At 39.4% G+C, this 20,280-nt stretch overlaps 1 protein-coding gene across 1 annotated transcript in view; it reads right to left on the reverse strand.

Moving 5' to 3' along the window:
• LOC129514562 (rho GTPase-activating protein 15) overlaps positions 1-20,280 on the reverse strand; it is a 617,088-nt gene that overhangs the window by 576,302 nt on the left and 20,506 nt on the right. The window contains exon 2 of the mRNA XM_055333243.1: positions 12,128-12,306. Within this exon, the coding sequence (XP_055189218.1) occupies positions 12,128-12,292 (165 nt within the window). The 5' untranslated portion in view covers positions 12,293-12,306. The remainder of the gene's footprint in view (positions 1-12,127; positions 12,307-20,280) is intronic.

The following is a 20,280-nucleotide window of genomic DNA, read 5'->3' on the forward strand; positions in this document are numbered from 1 at the left end:
TTTATAAATTAGATCATGCCTTCCACGAATAACCCCACAAAATTCCACAAATCATGACTACTTGAAGGACAATGTTCAGCAAGAGCCCAACAACATAGATCACAAATGTTTTTTAAAAGTCAAGAACTAGGTGAACATTTTGAAAGCGCTATAGAAGCCTAAATTGGGTCTGTGTTCAATTTTCCTTTTTTAAAGTTTTTTAGAGATTTTATTTATTTATTTGAGAAAGAGAGACAGACATAGCGACAGAGACAGCATGAGTGGGGAAGAGAAGGAGAAGCAGGGTCCCCGCTGAGCTGGGAGCCTGACATGGGACTCGATCCCAGGACCCCAGGATCATGACCTAAGCCGAAGGTGGGTGCTTAACTATGACCTATGTGTTCAGTTTTCATATTGAACGCATGAACGGTCATAGATGTCAAGGAAGCATACTAACATTTTAAATCCTATTCATAAAAATTATTATTTTGACTCCAATAAAAAGTGTATCATTAAAATTCATTAAGACATGGAAAGGAGAATAAGAACAAAGGATGATTAAAAGAGGTACTATCAATTTAACCAGAAAAGAATACTTGCACCTTGACTTGTTTCCAAAGAAAGTACTTTGATAACTTTTGCATGTCAAAGGAGATAAGACACAGTAAATTAGTCGAAGTATGCGAAATAGAGTGTATAAAGTAGGTTAGAATCAGGTGGGAGTCCCATAAGCTCAAAATTTAAAAAAAAGAGCTATCATTTGAGGTTTACACTCCACAGGAATACATCAACTGGAAGTGACAGTAAAGGTCTCTGTGTCACAGGCTCAGTTTTAAACACTGTATACAATCTTTGTGACAAGATGTAAGGTACGTGATGCTTATACTCGTGTTGAGAGTGAGAAGGTGCTGCGAAGACAAAGTGGGGGAGCAAGCGGGCTGGGCGTCGGCTATCCAGGATAAGGACTCTACCTCACTTGAACGTAACCTCCAAGAGGACTGAGACTTTCTGTTTTGTACACCCAGCCATGCAGAGCAGTCTCGACATATACGAGGTACCAATGCATATCTATCAGATGAATAATAGAAGGGACCCATGAATGAATGAATGAAAGTTGTAGACCTGCTTGCCTGCTTTCCACTTTGGGGACTTTTAAAGGCAGGGTTGGGATGATGACGATGTAGTGAGCAGGAAATTATTAATTCAGGAACCTTAGGACACACCATTCGAGGAACATCCCTAGGATTTTTGTTATACAAGATAGAGGACACTGGGGGGGGGGGGAGTGACCATTATAATATTCCCTTAAATATTGGGCTTTATTCCCCAAATGTGTTGTAGATGAGAATTATAAAGATATCACATTAATAATCTGTGCAAAAGTAAAAGTCAGTTCATTAGTGTTTTCAAGACAAAGAAATAAAATGTCTTCTTTCTTTCTTTTTCTTTTTCATTTTTTTAAAACTATGATATTAAAAGCAAAGAGGTTAAGGATAGCACATCCAGGAATGTAAACTTCTTTCCTGTCTATTTGATCATGTGTTATTGGCATTAACACTGTCAATAATTCATGGTAAAAGAGGAAGTTGCCATGAAAGGTTACCCATTGTCAGGCTATGATCAATAGGTAAGACCACAGTGGGTGATGTATTATCAAGTATCAGCCAATTCACTTTATCATGGATTTTAAAAACGGTAGTAGTTGCACTCAGTTTGTCTAACCTGAGCTAAGCTTATTTGTTCATTATCTTTTCACCACTGATTATAGACTACACCTGGAATACATTTTATTTAAGTACAGAATATCATTCTTGAATTAAATAATTCCTGCAATCTGGCTGTAGGCCTCCAGAATTTGCCCCCATGTTTCGATGATGGTGTTTGTATTTGAGCAAACAAAACTGTCACTTTGTTTTCCTGTCTTCCTATATTGGGTCACTCTGTGCTACATGATATGATCTCAGACAATTCAATGCAAGGAGACACATGTCCCTTCTCATTGGAAATACTAAACTACAGCTTCCTTTTACCCTGTGGGAAAGAAAGCAAGTCAGGTGACTGAAAGTCACGGAGGAAAGTTAGTGTCATCACTATTCCTCTTCTTCACAGAAATAATATGATATCATGAGGCAAGAATAGCACTGGTTTCTCCATGAAAGACTAGAAAGAAAACAGTACTTAGGTTGTTTATGCTTTTGTATCGTGGAAGGGCATTTGCATAAAAACAAGACTATCATTTCTGAACACTTTCAAACACATTCTTAATCTGATACCACCTTGGAATCTTGGGGGAAATGTCCAGTTTTTGAAATCACTTCCAGAGAGATAAATAAAAAATGAAACACTAGTAGCCATTTGGCTTCTTGTTTGATTTAGGAAGCAAAATCACCTGATTTATTTCCTTTTGGTTTTCAGAGTCAGACCTCTCAAACATATTGATTCTTAGACACTTGAATTTGGTTCTGTTTCATTTTATGTTTTTTTTTATTTCACTCAAATGCTAGTATATAAAATAACTCAAACATAATTGGGGTGAGAAGCTCAGCCAGTATAATTCTTGTTATCAAAGGCATTTGCATATGGAAAATGTACCACATCATGCTAACTACAGCGGCCACCAGAAACAACATGCTGGTGCTTCTCTAAGAAAAAAAAATGTGGAATATAATAATAATAATAATAATAATAATAATAATAATAACAGGAAGAGGAAAAGCAGTAAAATAACTCTGACTTTTCTGGGTTTTTTTTTTTCTACCTTTCCCTAGAGATTCTATTCTTGTTTTGAGGGTACATGATTTCTCTTTCACTTTTGCACATCCTTAAACTGCTTTGACAAATGACAACCATACACCCTGTTACAAGTCAAACCCCAATCTCTTCCCCCCAATAAACCTATTGCCAGTGCATTGGAAGTGATTGGGAGTCATAAAAATCCAGCACCTCAAAGGAGAAGAATAAGAGATTGTGTGTAAAGAAGAGGCATCATTTCTAGGAGACAGCGCCACATCACTGTACATTTGCTAATTACTTGCAACACGCATTAATGTAAAAAATAATGCATTTTCCTTATATGGTATTGTTTGGAGATGGTTCTGCTTATCAGTTTTTAATATGCTCTTTGAAAACTGACACATACTTTACCCACATCTCTTTAGGAACACAGGGATTCAAAGGCTGGATAAAATACTTTCATGCCTCTCAACACAAACCTGAGAGGGTAATTAAACAGATGGTAACAATAAACCGAATCTGAACACATCAGGGACTGGAGTCCCTTATTAGAAGCCTTATATACTGAAGGGAGGGGGGACAAGCAACTCTGGGGGAAGTGTAGTAGCAGCCAACACCTTTATGTCTTCCCTGACCTCAGAAGCAAAGCTAATCAACCGTTTAGGGATGGGTGTCCTACCACCTGAGAGGGCAAGCAAGGCGTCTTCTGCAGGCCCTGAGGAGCAGGAGTGTAAAGGACTCTCAAGGAATGTAAAGGCCCTCAGGACTGCCTTCAAAGATGTCGGTTTTAGATACACCAAGTCATTACTGTAAACCCACCACACACACACCCCCAACATCTCCACACACGCACACACACCTATACAGAGACAGACACCTCAAAACCTTCCAAGCTGGACGACTCATGCTTGAAACACAAGGCTGTTCTCTCCTACATGAGGCCGAAAACGAGACATTATAGACTTCTGTGATGACACAGGTAATCTGAATATTTCCAACCTCATTCTTGGCAACAAAATGTTCTCCTAGTTATATTCCATCCTCGAAATGTACTGGAACTCTACTTATTTCTCATATCTTCAAAGTCTCAGTGTGTCCTGAGTTAAATTTCCACAAGAGGGGCATTGAAGCGATTTGATATTTCAGCTTGTGAATGTGTGCATGCGGTTATTTTTCCTAGAAGATAAAAATAAGCTTAAGTATATACATATTTTATACATCTCTCTCTACATCTATATCTCTATAGAGATTTAGAGATGTGTGTATATATACTATAAATGTACATATGTATAATAGATGTATATGTGTGTGAGCTTAAATATATAAATATTTAATGCATCTCTGTCTCTGTAACTACATCTATATCTATACAGAGACGTGTATACATATATGTATGTACATATATATACTATATGTGTATATGTGTGTAGTAGATGTATGTGTGTGTGTGTGTGTGTGTATGTGAACCCCCCAGAGAAAGTATCCACTATGTGCAAGAATGGATCCTGTTGCTGTGGAGGTTTACAATGTTATTGTGCCATCACCACGCATGCAAAGATGCTATTTTGCCATTACATAAGGCATTTACAACCTAGGGATAATCAAATCAGTGTTTGTTCTTCTTCTGTTTCTCAACCTGCTACAGTTCTCTGCTGCACTTGGCAAGTTCATTGGGTGCCATTTATAAGAAACATTCAGCCTCGGTACAACAATGATTTAGCTTAACCAAGCGCTCGCGAGCAAAGGACAATGCTCAACATATGGTGTTTTCGATTAACCAAGGTTATAACGATGATCTATTAAAGGATATTTTTGCGAACCAAGGCAAAGATTAAAGTGGGGGAATGTACATGGTGCAGACAAATGCACATCATATGACAGACATCCTTTTCTGGCTCGCAGGTTACCCCTCTGTGAGGGCACATCACCGTGTGACACTGTCTGATGTCAGTCTTGAGATTCTGATACTTACTAAGCATAAAAAGTCTGCTCTCATCTTCCCATGCAAAGCTACCTAGGATGGCACGTATCAGCCTAGGAGGTGGCCGTAAAAAAAAAAAAAAAAAAAAACCCTCCTAATAATATTGACTGTGGTTCTGAAGTCATTTTAAGCGTGAAGAGGATAATATGAATTAAATAAGAGGTGCTGCAAATAATTTAGTGGCAAAGCATGGTCGCTGCTGCCACACAGAGTATTAGGTAACTTTTTTTTTTTAATTAGAATGTACACTTTTAGATTACTGATTATGAACATCAGGGGACTCGAGATTTTGATTCATCAGTAATTCTCCTTTATGTCTGAGCTAAGAAATAAAAAAAAAGAGAGACCTCTGGCTCCGGGTGGGTGTTTCAGAGGCCTTGGGCCCAGCGCCCACCTGGAATCCCTAGACCCGCTCTGCCCCCTTGTGCCGCTGCGGTGAACTCTGCAGAGAGCAGCCCGCCCTCCTCTTTGTACGGGAACCGCAGCAAAACCTCACTGTCACTTCTCACTTTTCTGGCAAGTTCAAGGTCAGTGTCTCGCTATTTTCAGCTCGTCTCTTCTTGATCCGTGCAGAGAAATGACAAGGTAACGTGACTCGGGGTCAGCTGTATTACAGGAACCGTTACATAAACGGGGAAAGTGAAAATCAATCCTAGCTGACAGGGACTCCGGGTGATCGGCGCCCACCCCATGGCCCTGTCGGCTGCCTGCTCCGAGCGCGTGGGACTCCGGCCGGATTCTTTCAGTGAGACCGTATTCGGGGGCTTTCAGCAGCCTCCCTGCGTATGCACTGCAGCTGCATCCTGTAGACCACGTCAGCCCTCCGGGTCTCTGAAGGGCGCCGATGATCCCTGGACACGCCCCACGAGTCCTACCTATCACCCCGAGGTCCGTCCGGGGCCTGAGGCTGCAGGGACTGCGGTTGGCGAGAGCCTCGTACCTCCTGCACACGTGCACACGTGCATACCCGCGCATCAGCACACCTACACAGCTGCACACGTGCACACCTGGACACCTGTACAGCAGCACACGTGCATACCTGCACAGCTGCACACCTGCACACGTGCACACCTGCACATCTGCATACCTGCACACCTGCACATGTGTATACCTGCACATCTGCATACCTGCACACGTGCATACCTGCACATCTGCACACCTGCACACCTGCATACCTGCACATCTGCACACCTGCACACCTGCACACGTGCACGCCTTTCCCCACGTCGTGCTCAGCCTTGCCCCGCTCCCTTCCTTGGCAGCAGATCCCCCGCCTCAGCGCATCTCGCTGAGACACCAGGTTTCTTGCTCCTTTTTCGAGGCCCAGCACCGCTTCGCCTTCGCCTCGCTGCACTTTCTGCTCGGACGTTTCCCCGGAGCCAGAGACACAGGGTTAGGGAGCCGGTGGAGGTTAAGGCTCTTGCTGCGGCCACGGGACCAGCAGGAGCGGCCCCATCCCGGCCACCCCGCGCTCCCTGGAAGCGGCGAGGCCCCGCAGCACTCCACTGGAGTACAGTTTACCGTGGTATTAGTTGTCAGTAAATTCAAAGACGGGACTCCTAAAGCTATAAAATGGATTAGAAGCAATTTAAAAAAGAATTAACAAACTAGAGGAAGAGTATACTGTCAACAAACAAATGCTCCATCATAGGACTGTAATTTGGAATTTTAATTACCCCTCTGCTTCTGTAACAAAACAATGTCTGAACTGGCAGCGATTTGAATCTCTCACAGGTCATTGAGCATTCTAGTTAATTACTCTATGAATAGCCTGTTTTTCTCCCCTCTGGAAACACGTTTCTAATGGCAGTCAAGGTCTGACAAATGTGTCATCTACATAATTAGCTAGGAAGCAACACAAAACATTAAACATGCTTTGTGCCGACAACTATCAAAACATTTCATTTGTTGTCAATTATTCATTACTTTGTAGGTTCTGAAGGGGTTGTTATTATGGAAATAAGTCCAGATGCTAACAAGGTTAGAGTTTTGGATTCAAATTAGTAATCAGAGGACTAACTTTTAAAAAAATGTATCTCATGTACATTCAGCGCCACGTTCAATCCGTAGGAGATTAGAAACAAATTTCGCCATGCCCAAGCTAAAATGAAAAGGATGCAGCCACCGACGTGAATTCGAGAGCCTCTGCTCATTCTTGGAAGCACAGACCCTCCCCTGTTGCTGGAAACTTTCTGCGCCTTTGGCAAGTCCAGTCTGTGCTTGGTGACCGAGAGTTAAGCAGTTCACTGCAGGAGATGACTTGGGAAAGAAAGAATGACAAGGAAAGAAATCCCTGGGGGCTTTCGATTCCCCACCCCACCCCACCCCACCCCCCAACAGGGCAGCTTATGTAAAAGTCGAAATTCTAGCTAATAAACTTCCACGTCTGCTGTGCAGCACACTAGTTACCTTAGGTAACCCTGGGATTTCACGAGTATTGTTTTCTATGTCTGAAACCCGATTTCTTTTATTACTGCTTCAATATTGTATATAAAGCCAAGTATTGTCTCGAAAGCAGCACTCCTAATGTATATAGAGGATATAAAGAGATTTCTCAACAAAATTGACCTCTCAGTGGCAAAGAAAATTGCAGTGGAAGACACATTATTGCGTAGTCATATCTGAGGCTTGGATCTATGGAGAGTCTCACTCCACTGTCCTCTAGCTTTCCCTTATAAACCAAAATGGCTTACAAATGTCATCCACAATAGTCCAATAAAGATTAGGAACAAAACACTGTCCTTACATTGATGAGATAAGAAAGATTTAACTGCAGAATGCAGTGTACAAGAACAGTTCATAAGGCTCGTTCTCGAATGAGAAAAATAGAATTCAAATTATATTTGTGTGTGGCTAGAATTTAATTGAGATGATCAGTTTATTTTCTACATAATGTTTGATCAGATGCCTGTACTACAGAGCTAGATAAAAAGAAAAGGGGAAAAAAAAAACCCAACATTCTATCAGGAGAAATCAAGAAGACCCGTTATCTACAGAGTGTGCAAAATATGTCAGGAAATAATTCTACCCAGAGCGCTGAGGATGCTCAGTTAATAAAAAAAGATCAGCCACTCGCTAAGAGAAAATAATTGTCTGTATCTATATTTTTCAAAGCAAAAAGGCAGCCACATCTTACACTAAATAGGACACATTAAAATAAGCTTTAATAATCTTTATGCAGAAGGAAACTAATCCATTTTCAGATCATACGATCCACAGCAATAAAAGGAAATCATCAAACTAAAAACAATTTTAGAAATGGCTGCAGACTCTCATTTAATTAACATGCAACAGATCATATATTTATGAGGAAGTCAAAATATTTAGGAAGCCTATAATCCTGTAAGCCTTAATGTGGTATAAAAACAACAAATAAATGCAAAGTGTTACTGTTATACATGCCTGCTTGATCAATGGTTTTCACATATTGATCTATAAATGGAGTTGACAGTCTGTGTTGGCTGCACATTTTCCAAGCAGCGCTATTTTTGCAGAAAACCAATACGGGCAATTACCTTTGTTTGAGATGCCAAGTCTTATCAATTCAATGTGATTTAGTGTCATTTTAATTAAATATCAGGATCCACTTCAGGACAATTTATACAAACAAAGCCTCAAACCCAACTATAAGCTTGATTTGAAGTAAACACGGACAAGTCCTACAGTCTCATAATATTGCTCAAAAACTCTGCTAAACAGAAGGCTTATATTTTTAGTAGCAATTTTTATGTCTGCCTTTTTGGCTAGCCACAACTTTGGCAAGTATCCTATAATCACAGAAGTAAGAAACAAAAGAAAATTGTTTCCTCTTCTTTATAATATATTAAAAAAGAAAAAAACGAACATGCACAGCCTGTTAATGGCAGCAGCAGAAGTCTTGTCCGTTAGCATTTAGGAATGGCTCGACCCAAGTCCTTATCCTGACAGTAGTAAAAAAGATGTTTCCCTGTCCACGAGGGCCATGAATAAAGTATTGCACTTCTGTGGAGTTTGCAAGATGGAAATGGTGAATATTCATACATGTGGCTGCTGAAGACACCAGCATTAAATGTCGAAACCGCTCCTGTCTGCAAATCCGATGTCTGCAATTTTCCTGATTTGGGCTATTTAAACTCTTCATTAATATCTATTCTAAACTGTCTAGTAGGCCAGAGCTTCCCTCTTATAAATAACATCAAAGCCACATTAAACCTTTTGCAGTAGCTATTTGCTGGATTGCGCATTAGCCTTTCAGCCCTTGGAGAGGCCCACTTCACTTGCCCCCCATTCACGCTCACTAGGCCGTCTGCTTCTGTGTTTAGCACATTCGGGCAAATAAGCAGTCCACCTTCAAGAGGTCTCACTCTGGTGCTCGGGATGAGCCAGCAAATCACTGAGACCAAAGAGCCTTCCGTCCCCACCAAGCGGGGGTCTCCAGATCTCTCTCACAGAGAGGCAATGTCCTGCGAACCACGTCCTCCAGGGTCCCAACTTCCCACCTCTCCAACACCTGCCAGGTAGCGAAGTGGCCTTTTTAAATTTGGAAAGGACGTTGATCTTACTAACTACATAATAATGATTATTTGGTGTTTAAAGAAAGTGAGGCACACCGCCAGTTGAGATACTGATGGAGGATTAATACCTGTTTTACAGAAATGCCTCCCTGCCCCATTTCGGGAATGAAAACTTCAATGTGATAAGCAAATTCACCTGTGTTTGCCTAGCACAGGGCCGAATAAATATCTATATTGGCATTTCAAGCTGCTCCTCTCTTTAGGATCCCAAGGATATGGGCTCTTCTGACATATCCAGGAGGATTTCACACGGTGTTCCGAGTTCACAGAGTCCTACTGAACGTATTTGTAATTGAACACAATAATAAAGAGGATTTTATGAATTAATGACACAATTATACAATTGATTTGACCCTGGAACCTCTGATCGTTTTCTGTAACAAGTTAAATCGTTGTGAATGTAATATCAGATTCTTGTCTTATATAGACTCCAGTAAGTCCGTATTAGATTTGCATAATCGCTAGGCTGGGGAACACGTAGCGTATATGTGCCGTGTATATTAAATACGATGCATAACATATAGATATATACGTCTCTAAGTAGTCCTAACTTTTTCGCTGTAGAGATTAGATGTGAGTGTCTCTGTTACGACAAACCATGCTGCACAGGACACGTGCGCACATTTTTAGAATACATCTCCTCCCACTTCTCCCAAGCTCAAGATCTACCCCCCTTGACCTCACCCCAACCTCCAACTTCTGAAAAATCAAGTTCTTAGTTTAGCTTGAGCAGATATCTTTAACAGGCTTGTTTGAATAAATATGCCAAAATACTTTACATTCTGTCAGTATCTAGTCAGAAAATTGTGCATGGAAAAAAGAGATGAAAAGAACTGAGACAGAAAGAAAATTAGTGCCATGGCAAGCTTTCAATACAGTATCTCTGAGCCAAGTTTTCTCGGTGAAATGACATATCCTCACTAAAATACCCCTTTTATATAATTATGCACTGAGCACACATAACCAAAAGTAACTTTTATTTTTGTTCCTTATCGAGGAATACATATTGCCCAGGCTAAGAATGCGGAAACAAAAGCTTGGGATAATTATAGCTAATTTAACTTTGGAAAACTCTTCTCTAGCAGTCCAGCATATAACCCCCCAAACTAAAGTTATGTAACAAGGTAATATCAACAATGAGAAACTGCATGATAAAATCCTGCCCAAAAGTGAAAAATGCTAATTTTGTCTCATTTAGCAGCTGGATACAGAAATGCTCATTAGTTTTAAGAGGGTTAATCCTTTTAACTTTTGCATATTGATATGCCAATTATGCCTAATTGTACAAGAGGCATCAGTCAAGGTAATAGTGCATAAACACATGAAAGTTATTAAGTACATCCCAACATGTAATAAAGTAGGTGTTAATTGGTAGCTGAGTTCTGCGGGCTATTGAGGTGGATAATTCATTGAGAGATGGATCACTTGTAATTTCTCTCCATAATTCCTTTTGCAGTCTCATGCTGTGATGTTTTCATGCTTGTCAAAAACAACTGCGGCATAGTGCCTTTTGTTAAACACAGCCAATAAAATATGTTAGGCATCATTAAATATACTTAACTTTTAAACTTTTTCAAAGGTACAGTTCTTACTGATAATACATTATAGAGATTCCAGTAATTTACTCTAACCACTGTCTCAAGTTCATAGTTGAGGAGCATTTTAGCTGGTATAAAAGCAAAGGCAGGCTGGCAGCATTGTGCCTCCCAGCAGACAATACTTTTAAGTGAGGGAGTAAAGAAAGAACAGCACAGCTCTGGGGACCTTATCTCAAGAGGTAGCTCCCAAGCCCGCAATATAATCCCTGGCTTCCTCTCCTGCTAAATTTGCCTATGATACCTGGAGAAAGAGTGATTAAAGCCACGCATCCCTCAGACTCTTGAGATGCTGGTGGCTTCAATTCGCACTTGAAATTCCAGGGAAAACAGAGAATAAATATAATCGGTAACGTGCTACTCAGCAAGTTTATCTCATTTAATAACTCAGTTAGGGAACTGAATATTTCATAGGCCCCTACGATATTAACAGAACACTCAATTAATAGCTCACACGTTTCTGCAGGGTGACTGGGACGCACAGCCTGTCCCTAGCTAACCTATTTCCCGCTCTTGCTCTCACTGTGACAAACAAAATAGATCTGGTGTCCAAAAGACTGGCTAACATTGCATAAATAATTTTGTAACATCCTATGGCCTCAGCTGCAAGTTACCACCATTATGGAAGAAAATTAACCAGAGGAGACTCATCGCAATCAGTGTGTTTAGTGGCTCAGGATGCGTGCAGGGGCAGGGACACAATTGGCAGTAGAGTTCATCTCTAACTATTTTATTTCAGATCTTCCTAATGACACATTATCGAGACAGAATGGCTTCCTCTCCAAACCTTCCATCGCCGCACCATTTAAGCTCATTCCAAATCAGATCGTAATTCCAATATTATATATTGTTGGGAGATTTTAAGAAAGAGATTTTCACTTTTTTTTTGAAGATTTTTTTTTCCCCTTCAGTTCATTCTTAGCTAATTTTAGCCTCTGGCTTTTCAAAGTGATGTACTGTATTTGGAAGTACAAACACCACATGCTAGCATAACCTCATTATTTTTATAACACTGAAGCATGATAGTGGAGGCCCTTAAAATGAGTCAAAGGTGCTCTTCAGTCTAGCTCCAAATCCACTTTATCACTCTGGATTAAGCCCAGCTCTTCTCTGGCAATTGGGGATATTATTATGACTATAAGTAGGCAAGATAAAATGCATTACAAAAAAAAAAACAGTTTTCTCGTGCACATTAGGAAAACAAATAAAACAAAGCTGATCTGGTTTTTCTTTTTTAACAAAAATCTGTGTCAGGGAACATTGGGGTTTTGAGGTATTTGACTTACGGGTTCAATGACCTTCCCAACGTCGGTGAGGATCATGGATTTACTTTGGCTCAGCCTGTCGTGGTGGCTGTTGGCATTTTTGATTCTCATTTGCACAGCTCCGGTGCCTTGACGGGTGGAATTCAGTGTTTCCACAGAAGTATCAGAATTTGTAGATTTCTGCATATTATAGCGTTATCCTGGTAAGATGTAAAAGCATTATGTTACTCTAAATATATCTTTTCCAAGAAAAACTTGGTGGGGTGCAGGTTACTTACTAAGGTACAAAAATGAAACAATCTCTGAATAGTGGAGAAGGTAGCAAATTACTTGGTTGTAACAACAAAAACAGTTGTTTTTGTTACCTGGGGCCCCTGTGTGTTGACAGTGCTATACCTGCCAGAGGACTTCAAAGTTCATAGGCAGCACACCCACACTTGTGTCATTCCTAATGCTATTCAGGAACTCCTAATGGCAATAGGATGGTCTTCCTTGTGTAGAAATGATGTTGCCAACTAAGCATCTTTAGGGTATATGCTGTTTTCATTAACAGTGTCGCTGATCTTTTACCCACCCCATCCCACCCCAGTTCTGCATGCTACCACCCGCAGCCTTTTTTCGTGACCAAAAACCTAAGTGGATAAGGTCATATTTAAGTGAGTAGAACTGGCTTTAGAGCAAACTGAGCTGGTCCCATTGACTATCAAATACGTTGGTCTGGCCTTCTTTGCATGGTGCTTAGTCCTAGTCCTTATCCCCATTCATAATACCCATGGAGGGAAACTAAAGGTCCTTTGTCCGTTTATTGTCTGCCAACTGGACTGGATTCAGTAGCTTAGTTGGACATAGTGTTTATAAAGAATATGAAGAAGCCATTTATTTATTTATATTAACTTTAGTGGGAGAAGTCTGATTTAGGCAGGAAAATTCAGGACAGGCACATGTTAAAGGAGCAGCAGTAAGGAAATGATAATTCGGAAAAGAAGTGAAGAGAACTAAGCTGTGGCAGCATTCGCAGGTGGACTAGGAAAGCTTTGGTTGCTTCCCCAAATCAGAGTCCCTCTCCACAAGCCCCTCAAATGAGCATATCATCTCATTTAAAAGAGAACATTTGCAATGCAAAGACAGTTTCTAAGCTTCAGGACACAGACCCTCTTCTGGCCTATTGCCTCCCTGTCTCACCTGTGGGCATTCCATAGCTAGCCTGGGCACATATGTGCAATATCAGAAAAAACTGTCATCAGTTACAGAAGCCAAGATAATATTATAAAGAATATAATATAGAAGAGAGAATATAAAAGAAGGATTGTATTTTAGGGAGCTAACTGTATTGGTACCCCTCCTTCTGTTGGACAGACAATGGGGTTAGCTAGCATCAAGGTAATGTTCAAGCTAAGTGAAAGCTAAAGTGGTTAGAAAAGAATGAAAACATTTTAATAGGAGGCAGAGTGTTACCTCATAATTGATACCAGTGAGGCAATTGAGTGATGACTTAGAAAAGAAGTTGATATTTGTTGAGCATTTACTATGTGCCAAGCAATGCACTTAGTGATTTAATTCTTGCAAAATACCCGTAAGATAGACATTAAACTCATACTTTTCTAGAAGTGAAAAATAAAGATCAGAGAGACTAGTAATATTCTGTCAGGAATAATGGACAGAGAAAGTGGAGGACATGTATTTTGTTCCCCCCAAAAAGACCCATACAGGTGAATAGACACATTCTAGTTAATCTATAGTATGAAATAAAACTCAAGAGTAAAAAGAATGGACTATTGATGCGTGCAGTCATATGGATGAATTGCAAATTGCTGAGTGAAAGAGGCCAGGATATTTAAAAAAAAAAAGTACCTATGGAGTACTTATAATTTTATTTATTTATTTATTTATTTATTTATTTATTTATTTATTTTTTTTTTTAATAATTTCATTTATATACTATTCTAGAAAATCCAAGCTAACACCTAATTACAGAAAGCTGATCGGTGATTGACTAATGGTGGAGGAAGGGAAAAATGAATTATGATGACTACAAGGAAACTTTTGGAGGTGATGAATATGTTTATTAGCTTGATTGCGGTGATGGTTTAACAATTGCATGCCTATATTAAAAATGATCAAGTTGTATAAGTACTTGCACTATTGTATTTCAGTTATACTTCATAAAGATATTTACAGGAAAATTGTTTTAAAAATAAATTTGTTAACTAAATTAATTAAACTGACTTAAGTTTCTTAATTCTTTATCTTGTTCATATTTTCATTTTTATATTTCTACATGAGTGATATATTATGAAAACTCATCTAGTTGAGAATTAAAGAGCTGTTTCAGTAAGATTTTAAGTAAAGGGATGCCTGAGTGGCTCAGCGGTTGAGCGTCTGCCTTCGGCTCAGGGCGTGATCCTGGAATCCCGGGATTGAGTCCTGCATCAGACTCCTTGTAGGGAGCCTGCTTCTCTGCCTGTGTCTCTGTCTCTCTCTCTGTTTCTCTCATGAATAAATTAATAAAATCTTTTTAAAAAAAAGACCTGAAATAAAAATTTGAAGTAATAAAAAATGAAAATCTCATCTCCACTATTCCATGGGAATATAATAATGGCTGTTTTGATCAGAAAGATTTTAAAATGTGTCAAATTGCTCACTAATGTAGACATAGGAAATCTTATCTCTACATCTAACTTGAATAAGATATAGAGTATTGTATAGATGACTATTAAAAAAAGTAAATGCATTTTCCATATATTTCAATATAGGAATAATAAGTTTTGGGTTTATTCTGTGTATTATTTATTATTACAGCTATTAATTTTTCATAGCCAATCATAAAGTATTACACAATAACCAATCTACGAATCTTTGATATTTATGAAGATGCTACTAATAAAACCAGAGTTTTTCTAGAATAAATTATACTAAAATTTGTATGGAACCATGAAAGACCCTGAATAGCCAAACCAATCTTGAGAAAGAAAAACAAAGCTGGATGTATTAGAATTCCAGATTTCAAAATGTACTACAAAGCTGTAGTAATCAAAACAGTATGATACTGGCACAAAAATAGATACATAAATCAATAGAACAGGGTAGAGAGCCTAGAAATAAGCCCTCTTTTGTATGGTCAACAAATCTATGAAAAAGGAGGCAAGAATATACAATGGGGAAAGGATAGTTTCTTAAATTAATGATGCTGGGGGAAAAAGATGCTGGGAAAACTGGACAGCTCCAGTAAAAGAATAAAATTGGCTTGCTTTCTAACACCATATACAAAAATAAACTGAAAATGTGAGACCTGAAGCCATAAAAATCCCAAAAGAGTATACAGGCAGCAATTTCTCTGACACTGACTGTAGCAGCATTTTAATAGATTGTCTCTTCAGGCAAGGGAAACAAAAGCAAAATTAACTATTGAGGCTACATCAAAATAAAAAGCCTTTGCATAGTGAAAGAAACCATCAGCAAACAAGAAGGCAACCCTACTGAATGGGAGAAGATATTTGCCAATGACATGTTTGATAAAGGGTTAGTATCCAAAATGTATAAAGAACAACTCAACACCAAAAAAAAAAAAAAAAAAAAAAAAGCCAAACAATCTAATTTTAAAATGGGCACAGGATCTGAATAAACGTTTTTCAAAAAAAAGTCATAAAGATGGCCAATAGACACATGAAAAGAAACTCGACATCACCAATCATCTGGGAAATACAAATCCAAACCATAATGAGACCATAACCTCACACCAGAATGGCTAAAGTCAAAAACACAGGAAGTAGTAAATGTTGGTGAGCATATAGAGAAAAAGGAACCCTTGGGCACTGTTGGTGGGAGCATACACTGGTAGAGCCACTGTGAAAACAGCATGGGATTTGTTCAAATAATTAAAAATAGAAACCATATGATCCAGTAATTATACTACTGGGTATTTATCCAAAGAAAGCAAAAACACTAATTTGCAAAGATACATACACCCTTATGTTTCCTGAAGTGTTATTGATAATTGCCAAGATATGGAAGCAAATTGTGTCTATTGATCTGTGAATGAATAAGGAAGTTGTAGTATAAATACGCAATGGAATATTATGCAGCCAAAAAGGCTGAGATCGTGACACTTGCGACAACATGGATAGGCCTAGAGGGTATTATGCTAAGTGGAAGAAGTCAAACTGAGACGAATACTGTATGGTTTTACTCATACACAGAGTCTAAAAAACAAAACACAAACGGATAAACAACAACGAAAAGCAGAATCAGACCTATAAATACAAACAACAAACTGATGGGTGCCAGAGGGAATGAGGGTGGGGAGATGGGCCAAATAGGTGAAGGAGAATAGAAGATACAGCCTTCCAATTATGGAATGAATAAGTCACAGGAATAAAAGACACAGGGAAGGAATATGGCCAATGATATTGTGATAGAGTCGTTTCATGACAGATGGTAAGTATATTTGTGGTGGCCATAGTATAATATATTATCTTGTCAAATCACTGTGTTGTACACCTGAAACTAATGTAACATTTTGTGCCAAGTATACTCAAATTTTTTAAAACCGTTAAAAATTAAAGCATGAGATTTTTCAGGGCATGTTTTAGTGAATAAAGTTAGGATAAATGAAGGAATGAAAATTGAAGGATTATCACTGTAATAATGGCCTTGGATTCATGGTAATTAGACTGGTTGCATAAAAAGGGGCCATGATGACCTCTAGTGACAGCAATGTCTGTACTGATCACCTTTGTGGTCTTGTACAAGTCTACAGACCTCTGTTTCATCATTGGAAGAAAAAAATTGTTAGTGAGGGGACAGGGTAAGCCAAGAGGATTGCTATGATCTGTAGGGTGCTTTTTACTTCTGATACTGATGCACTCAAAGTCTGGGAGCTCAAAAAGCATTACTGCAGATTTACAAAGCCCAATCATTTTAGGCAGATAACCAACAAGGTAAATGCTTTGGTATCACTTGATTCCCAAAGAATTTGGGTAGGCCTTGAGGGGAATCTATGATTAAACATAGGAATGCTTGAGAAAAATCTGCATTCTCTTCTCTGTACATTTAAGCCTTGATCTTTCATGTTACTCATTAGATTCAAACTCAAAAGCTGGTAGTGTATGTCATGTTGGTGAGGGAAATCACTTAGGCTAAAGTCATTATCTTCTGATCAAGAGCATGAAGCCATTGTATTTACATAGCCTTCCCATGTGCCATTTTTGGGACATGTTTCTTCCTCAGAGTCTGCACAAATTTCAATGTCAAACCAACATTTGCATTCTTGTAATGATTTTACAGTCAACTCGTTATTTGCCTAGTGATGAGTTACTGTCAAAAAGGCTGCATTACCTAAAAGGTCTCTCATCTGGCTTCCCCATCTATTTTCTTGGGGACAAGTTGCAGAAAAGACCTTCAGAATCTTTCTTCTTTCAGATGAAAAAAGGCTGTTAGGCTTTTATTGTTAGGCTGACTTCTCCTCTACTGTGGTATTAAGGTGATTTCTTTCTTCTCACACTTTCTCTTCTCTAGCCATTACTTCCCGTCCCATCTGACCCCCTCTTCACATTTTGTTGATACCCCAAGGCACTCTAGTTTTTCTCTTCATTCAGTTTCCCTGGTATTTTGTGTTCTGCAACAGCATTCACTCCATATTATTTCACAATTGTTCTTGTATTTGTAATATTTGACAGCTTCTAACCTCACAGAGCACTATATCGCTCTGAGAAGAATACTGAATATGACACAAACACTCCTCTTAAAGATTTCCAGCAGCAGAAAATAAATGATCCATTTAACATTTATGGAGAGTCTCCTAAGTGGTGTGCACTGTATCAGAGGCTGGAGAGTCTCTTTTTTTATTTATCATTATTTTTATCATAATAATATCATAATATAAATAATATTATAATATATATAATAATATCAACATAATATCTAGTGCCTTACAAGTTGGTGAGGGTGATAGAGAAACAAATCAACAACTAAAGGAGAATAGAGTTGTGTCCAGATGGGGAAAGGAGCAGTGGGATCAAACCACTGGGAGATGGAGAGAGAGAAAGTCTGCAAAAGAAGATCAGTAGATACTAGGTTAGGCATTTCAGACAAAGGGCTTGGCAATGCAAAAATATGCAAATAACTGTAAGATTATAATGTGGATATGGAAATGTGCCATGAAGGGAAAATGTAGTACCAAGAAAGTTCAAGGGAAAGAGAAACGATGGCTTTTGTGAAGAAAATGGCATTTAGCCCCAGTGTGGGTGAAGCTGTCATCTCGCTAGCCTCCCTCGTAGGGCTGAAGGATGGCCTGAGAACCCCTTCCTTCTAACCCAGCCAGTGCTAAGGGGCTGGTGTTCTAGATGCTCTGAGGGAGCCATGAAGGACAAGAGGTTTCCTTGGTGTATGTAATACACAGATGTGCTGTAGAGATGAATTGAGTACAAGATGCATTGGGCAGGACCCCCTGCCCCTGCCCACAGACCCAGGGATGTGTAAGAGGAAGGAGAGAGGCTAGAGGAGGAAGGAAACCTGATGGGCTGAAATGACAGCTGTACTAAGGGCTGTGCAACTTTGAACTGTTGCACTTGAGGGCTCAGAGATGATTTCCTTCCATCCGTCCTGTCAGGAGCCTCCTACAAAGTGGATAACGCTGTTCTAGGCCAAATTTTTTCAAGTTGTATTTGGATTCCACTCACAGCCCTTTATCTTTACCCTCTTTCAACTTCTCCTTTTCTCCTTGCCTACATCCTGATGCTCTTTTGTTCCTCTGCCAGACACCTTGGGATCCTTCCCATATTTTGGCTGCCAAAGCCTCCCACTGCAGCACTTCCTAAGGTCCCATCTCATCTACAGAGTCAGCATTTCTGAAATTCCACCGTCCATTCGTCCTTACCTATCTCCTCTAAACATCCATCCTCTCAGTGAATCACTACCATGCAGATGGGGGGGGGGAATACTTAAACTAATTCACATAAGGGCATAAATGATTGGTCCGACTTCCCCTTAACTCTCAGGGAAGAATGTACCTGAATCTCAGACTGGAAACCCTTCTGACTACATGGGAGAAATACCTTCCAGCAGAAGATCCATGGTCAGTCTACTCCATGCAAAGGATCTTAAGTGAATTTAGGGGGAAGTAGCACTGGGGACAGGACATTAGCATCACATTCTAGTAAAGAGCACCCCCTCCAGTTGTGTGATGTGATGGCCCCACCACAGTGGTCTTATTTCTGAGTGTTTATGGACCATGTCCTGGGGGAACAAACTCCATCACGAAGCTTGCCCAAGCTAGAGTCAAACCCTCACACCCCAGGGTCCAGCATGACTTGGCTCCCAGCATCAGAGTATGAATGTGCTTCCAGGAACACATGCATCGACTTCATGATGTACCAGTCAGAAAGGCAATGAAGACCTGCAATTTGTGAGTCTTTCCGTGTTATTATTCCAGGAACATTCGCAGGCGTTTGAAGCCATTCTGTTGTTCCACCCCTGTTTTCTTCTCATTGACCCTCAACTTTCTATATTTCAGAGCAGATTGTAAAATCAATAATATTTGTCTATGCTTACTGATATTCAACTTAGTGACATCAAACATTTCGTTAACTATAAGTTATATTAAGTTTCATGTGATCTAGATGCTGTTTCAGTATTCCCCTTGTTCTTCCTACAACATATCATCTACTCATTATGATTATCATAATCATCATTATTATCAAAATTTATTATAGAAAACACTGTTGTCTTATACATTTACATTCTTACAGGAGGCACACGGAGCTGTGGTGAATGACTAATGAAAACATTGAAGAATTAGTTCGTTTTCCATGTGTCTAAATATCCATTGATTTCACAAAACCCTCCAAATAAATATCCCTGCGTTAGAAATTGAAGTGTAAATGACTTAGGACTGACTTCACAATTTCTCTAGACTTCCTGATTTTATATGTGCCAAACAAAGAGCAAGAAGAGCTTGTGCTATTGCACTAGTTCCACTTTCAATACTGCTTTAAAAACAGGAAACTGTGATGAGAATGCACTTTGTAAGAGCCACACAAACTGGCCCTGCAAAACAGACTGAGTTCAACGGTGCTCTGGGCCCGATTCTCCTACTCACACTGCAAACACCCAGATTAGGAGTGAATGGAATAATTCGTCTAATCATAAATTTCATAGCTGCTCTGTCAATTCTTTGT

Source organism: Nyctereutes procyonoides, unplaced genomic scaffold (assembly GCF_905146905.1).
Source record: "Nyctereutes procyonoides isolate TBG_1078 unplaced genomic scaffold, NYPRO_anot_genome, whole genome shotgun sequence".
Taxonomy (NCBI): Eukaryota; Metazoa; Chordata; class Mammalia; order Carnivora; family Canidae; genus Nyctereutes; species Nyctereutes procyonoides.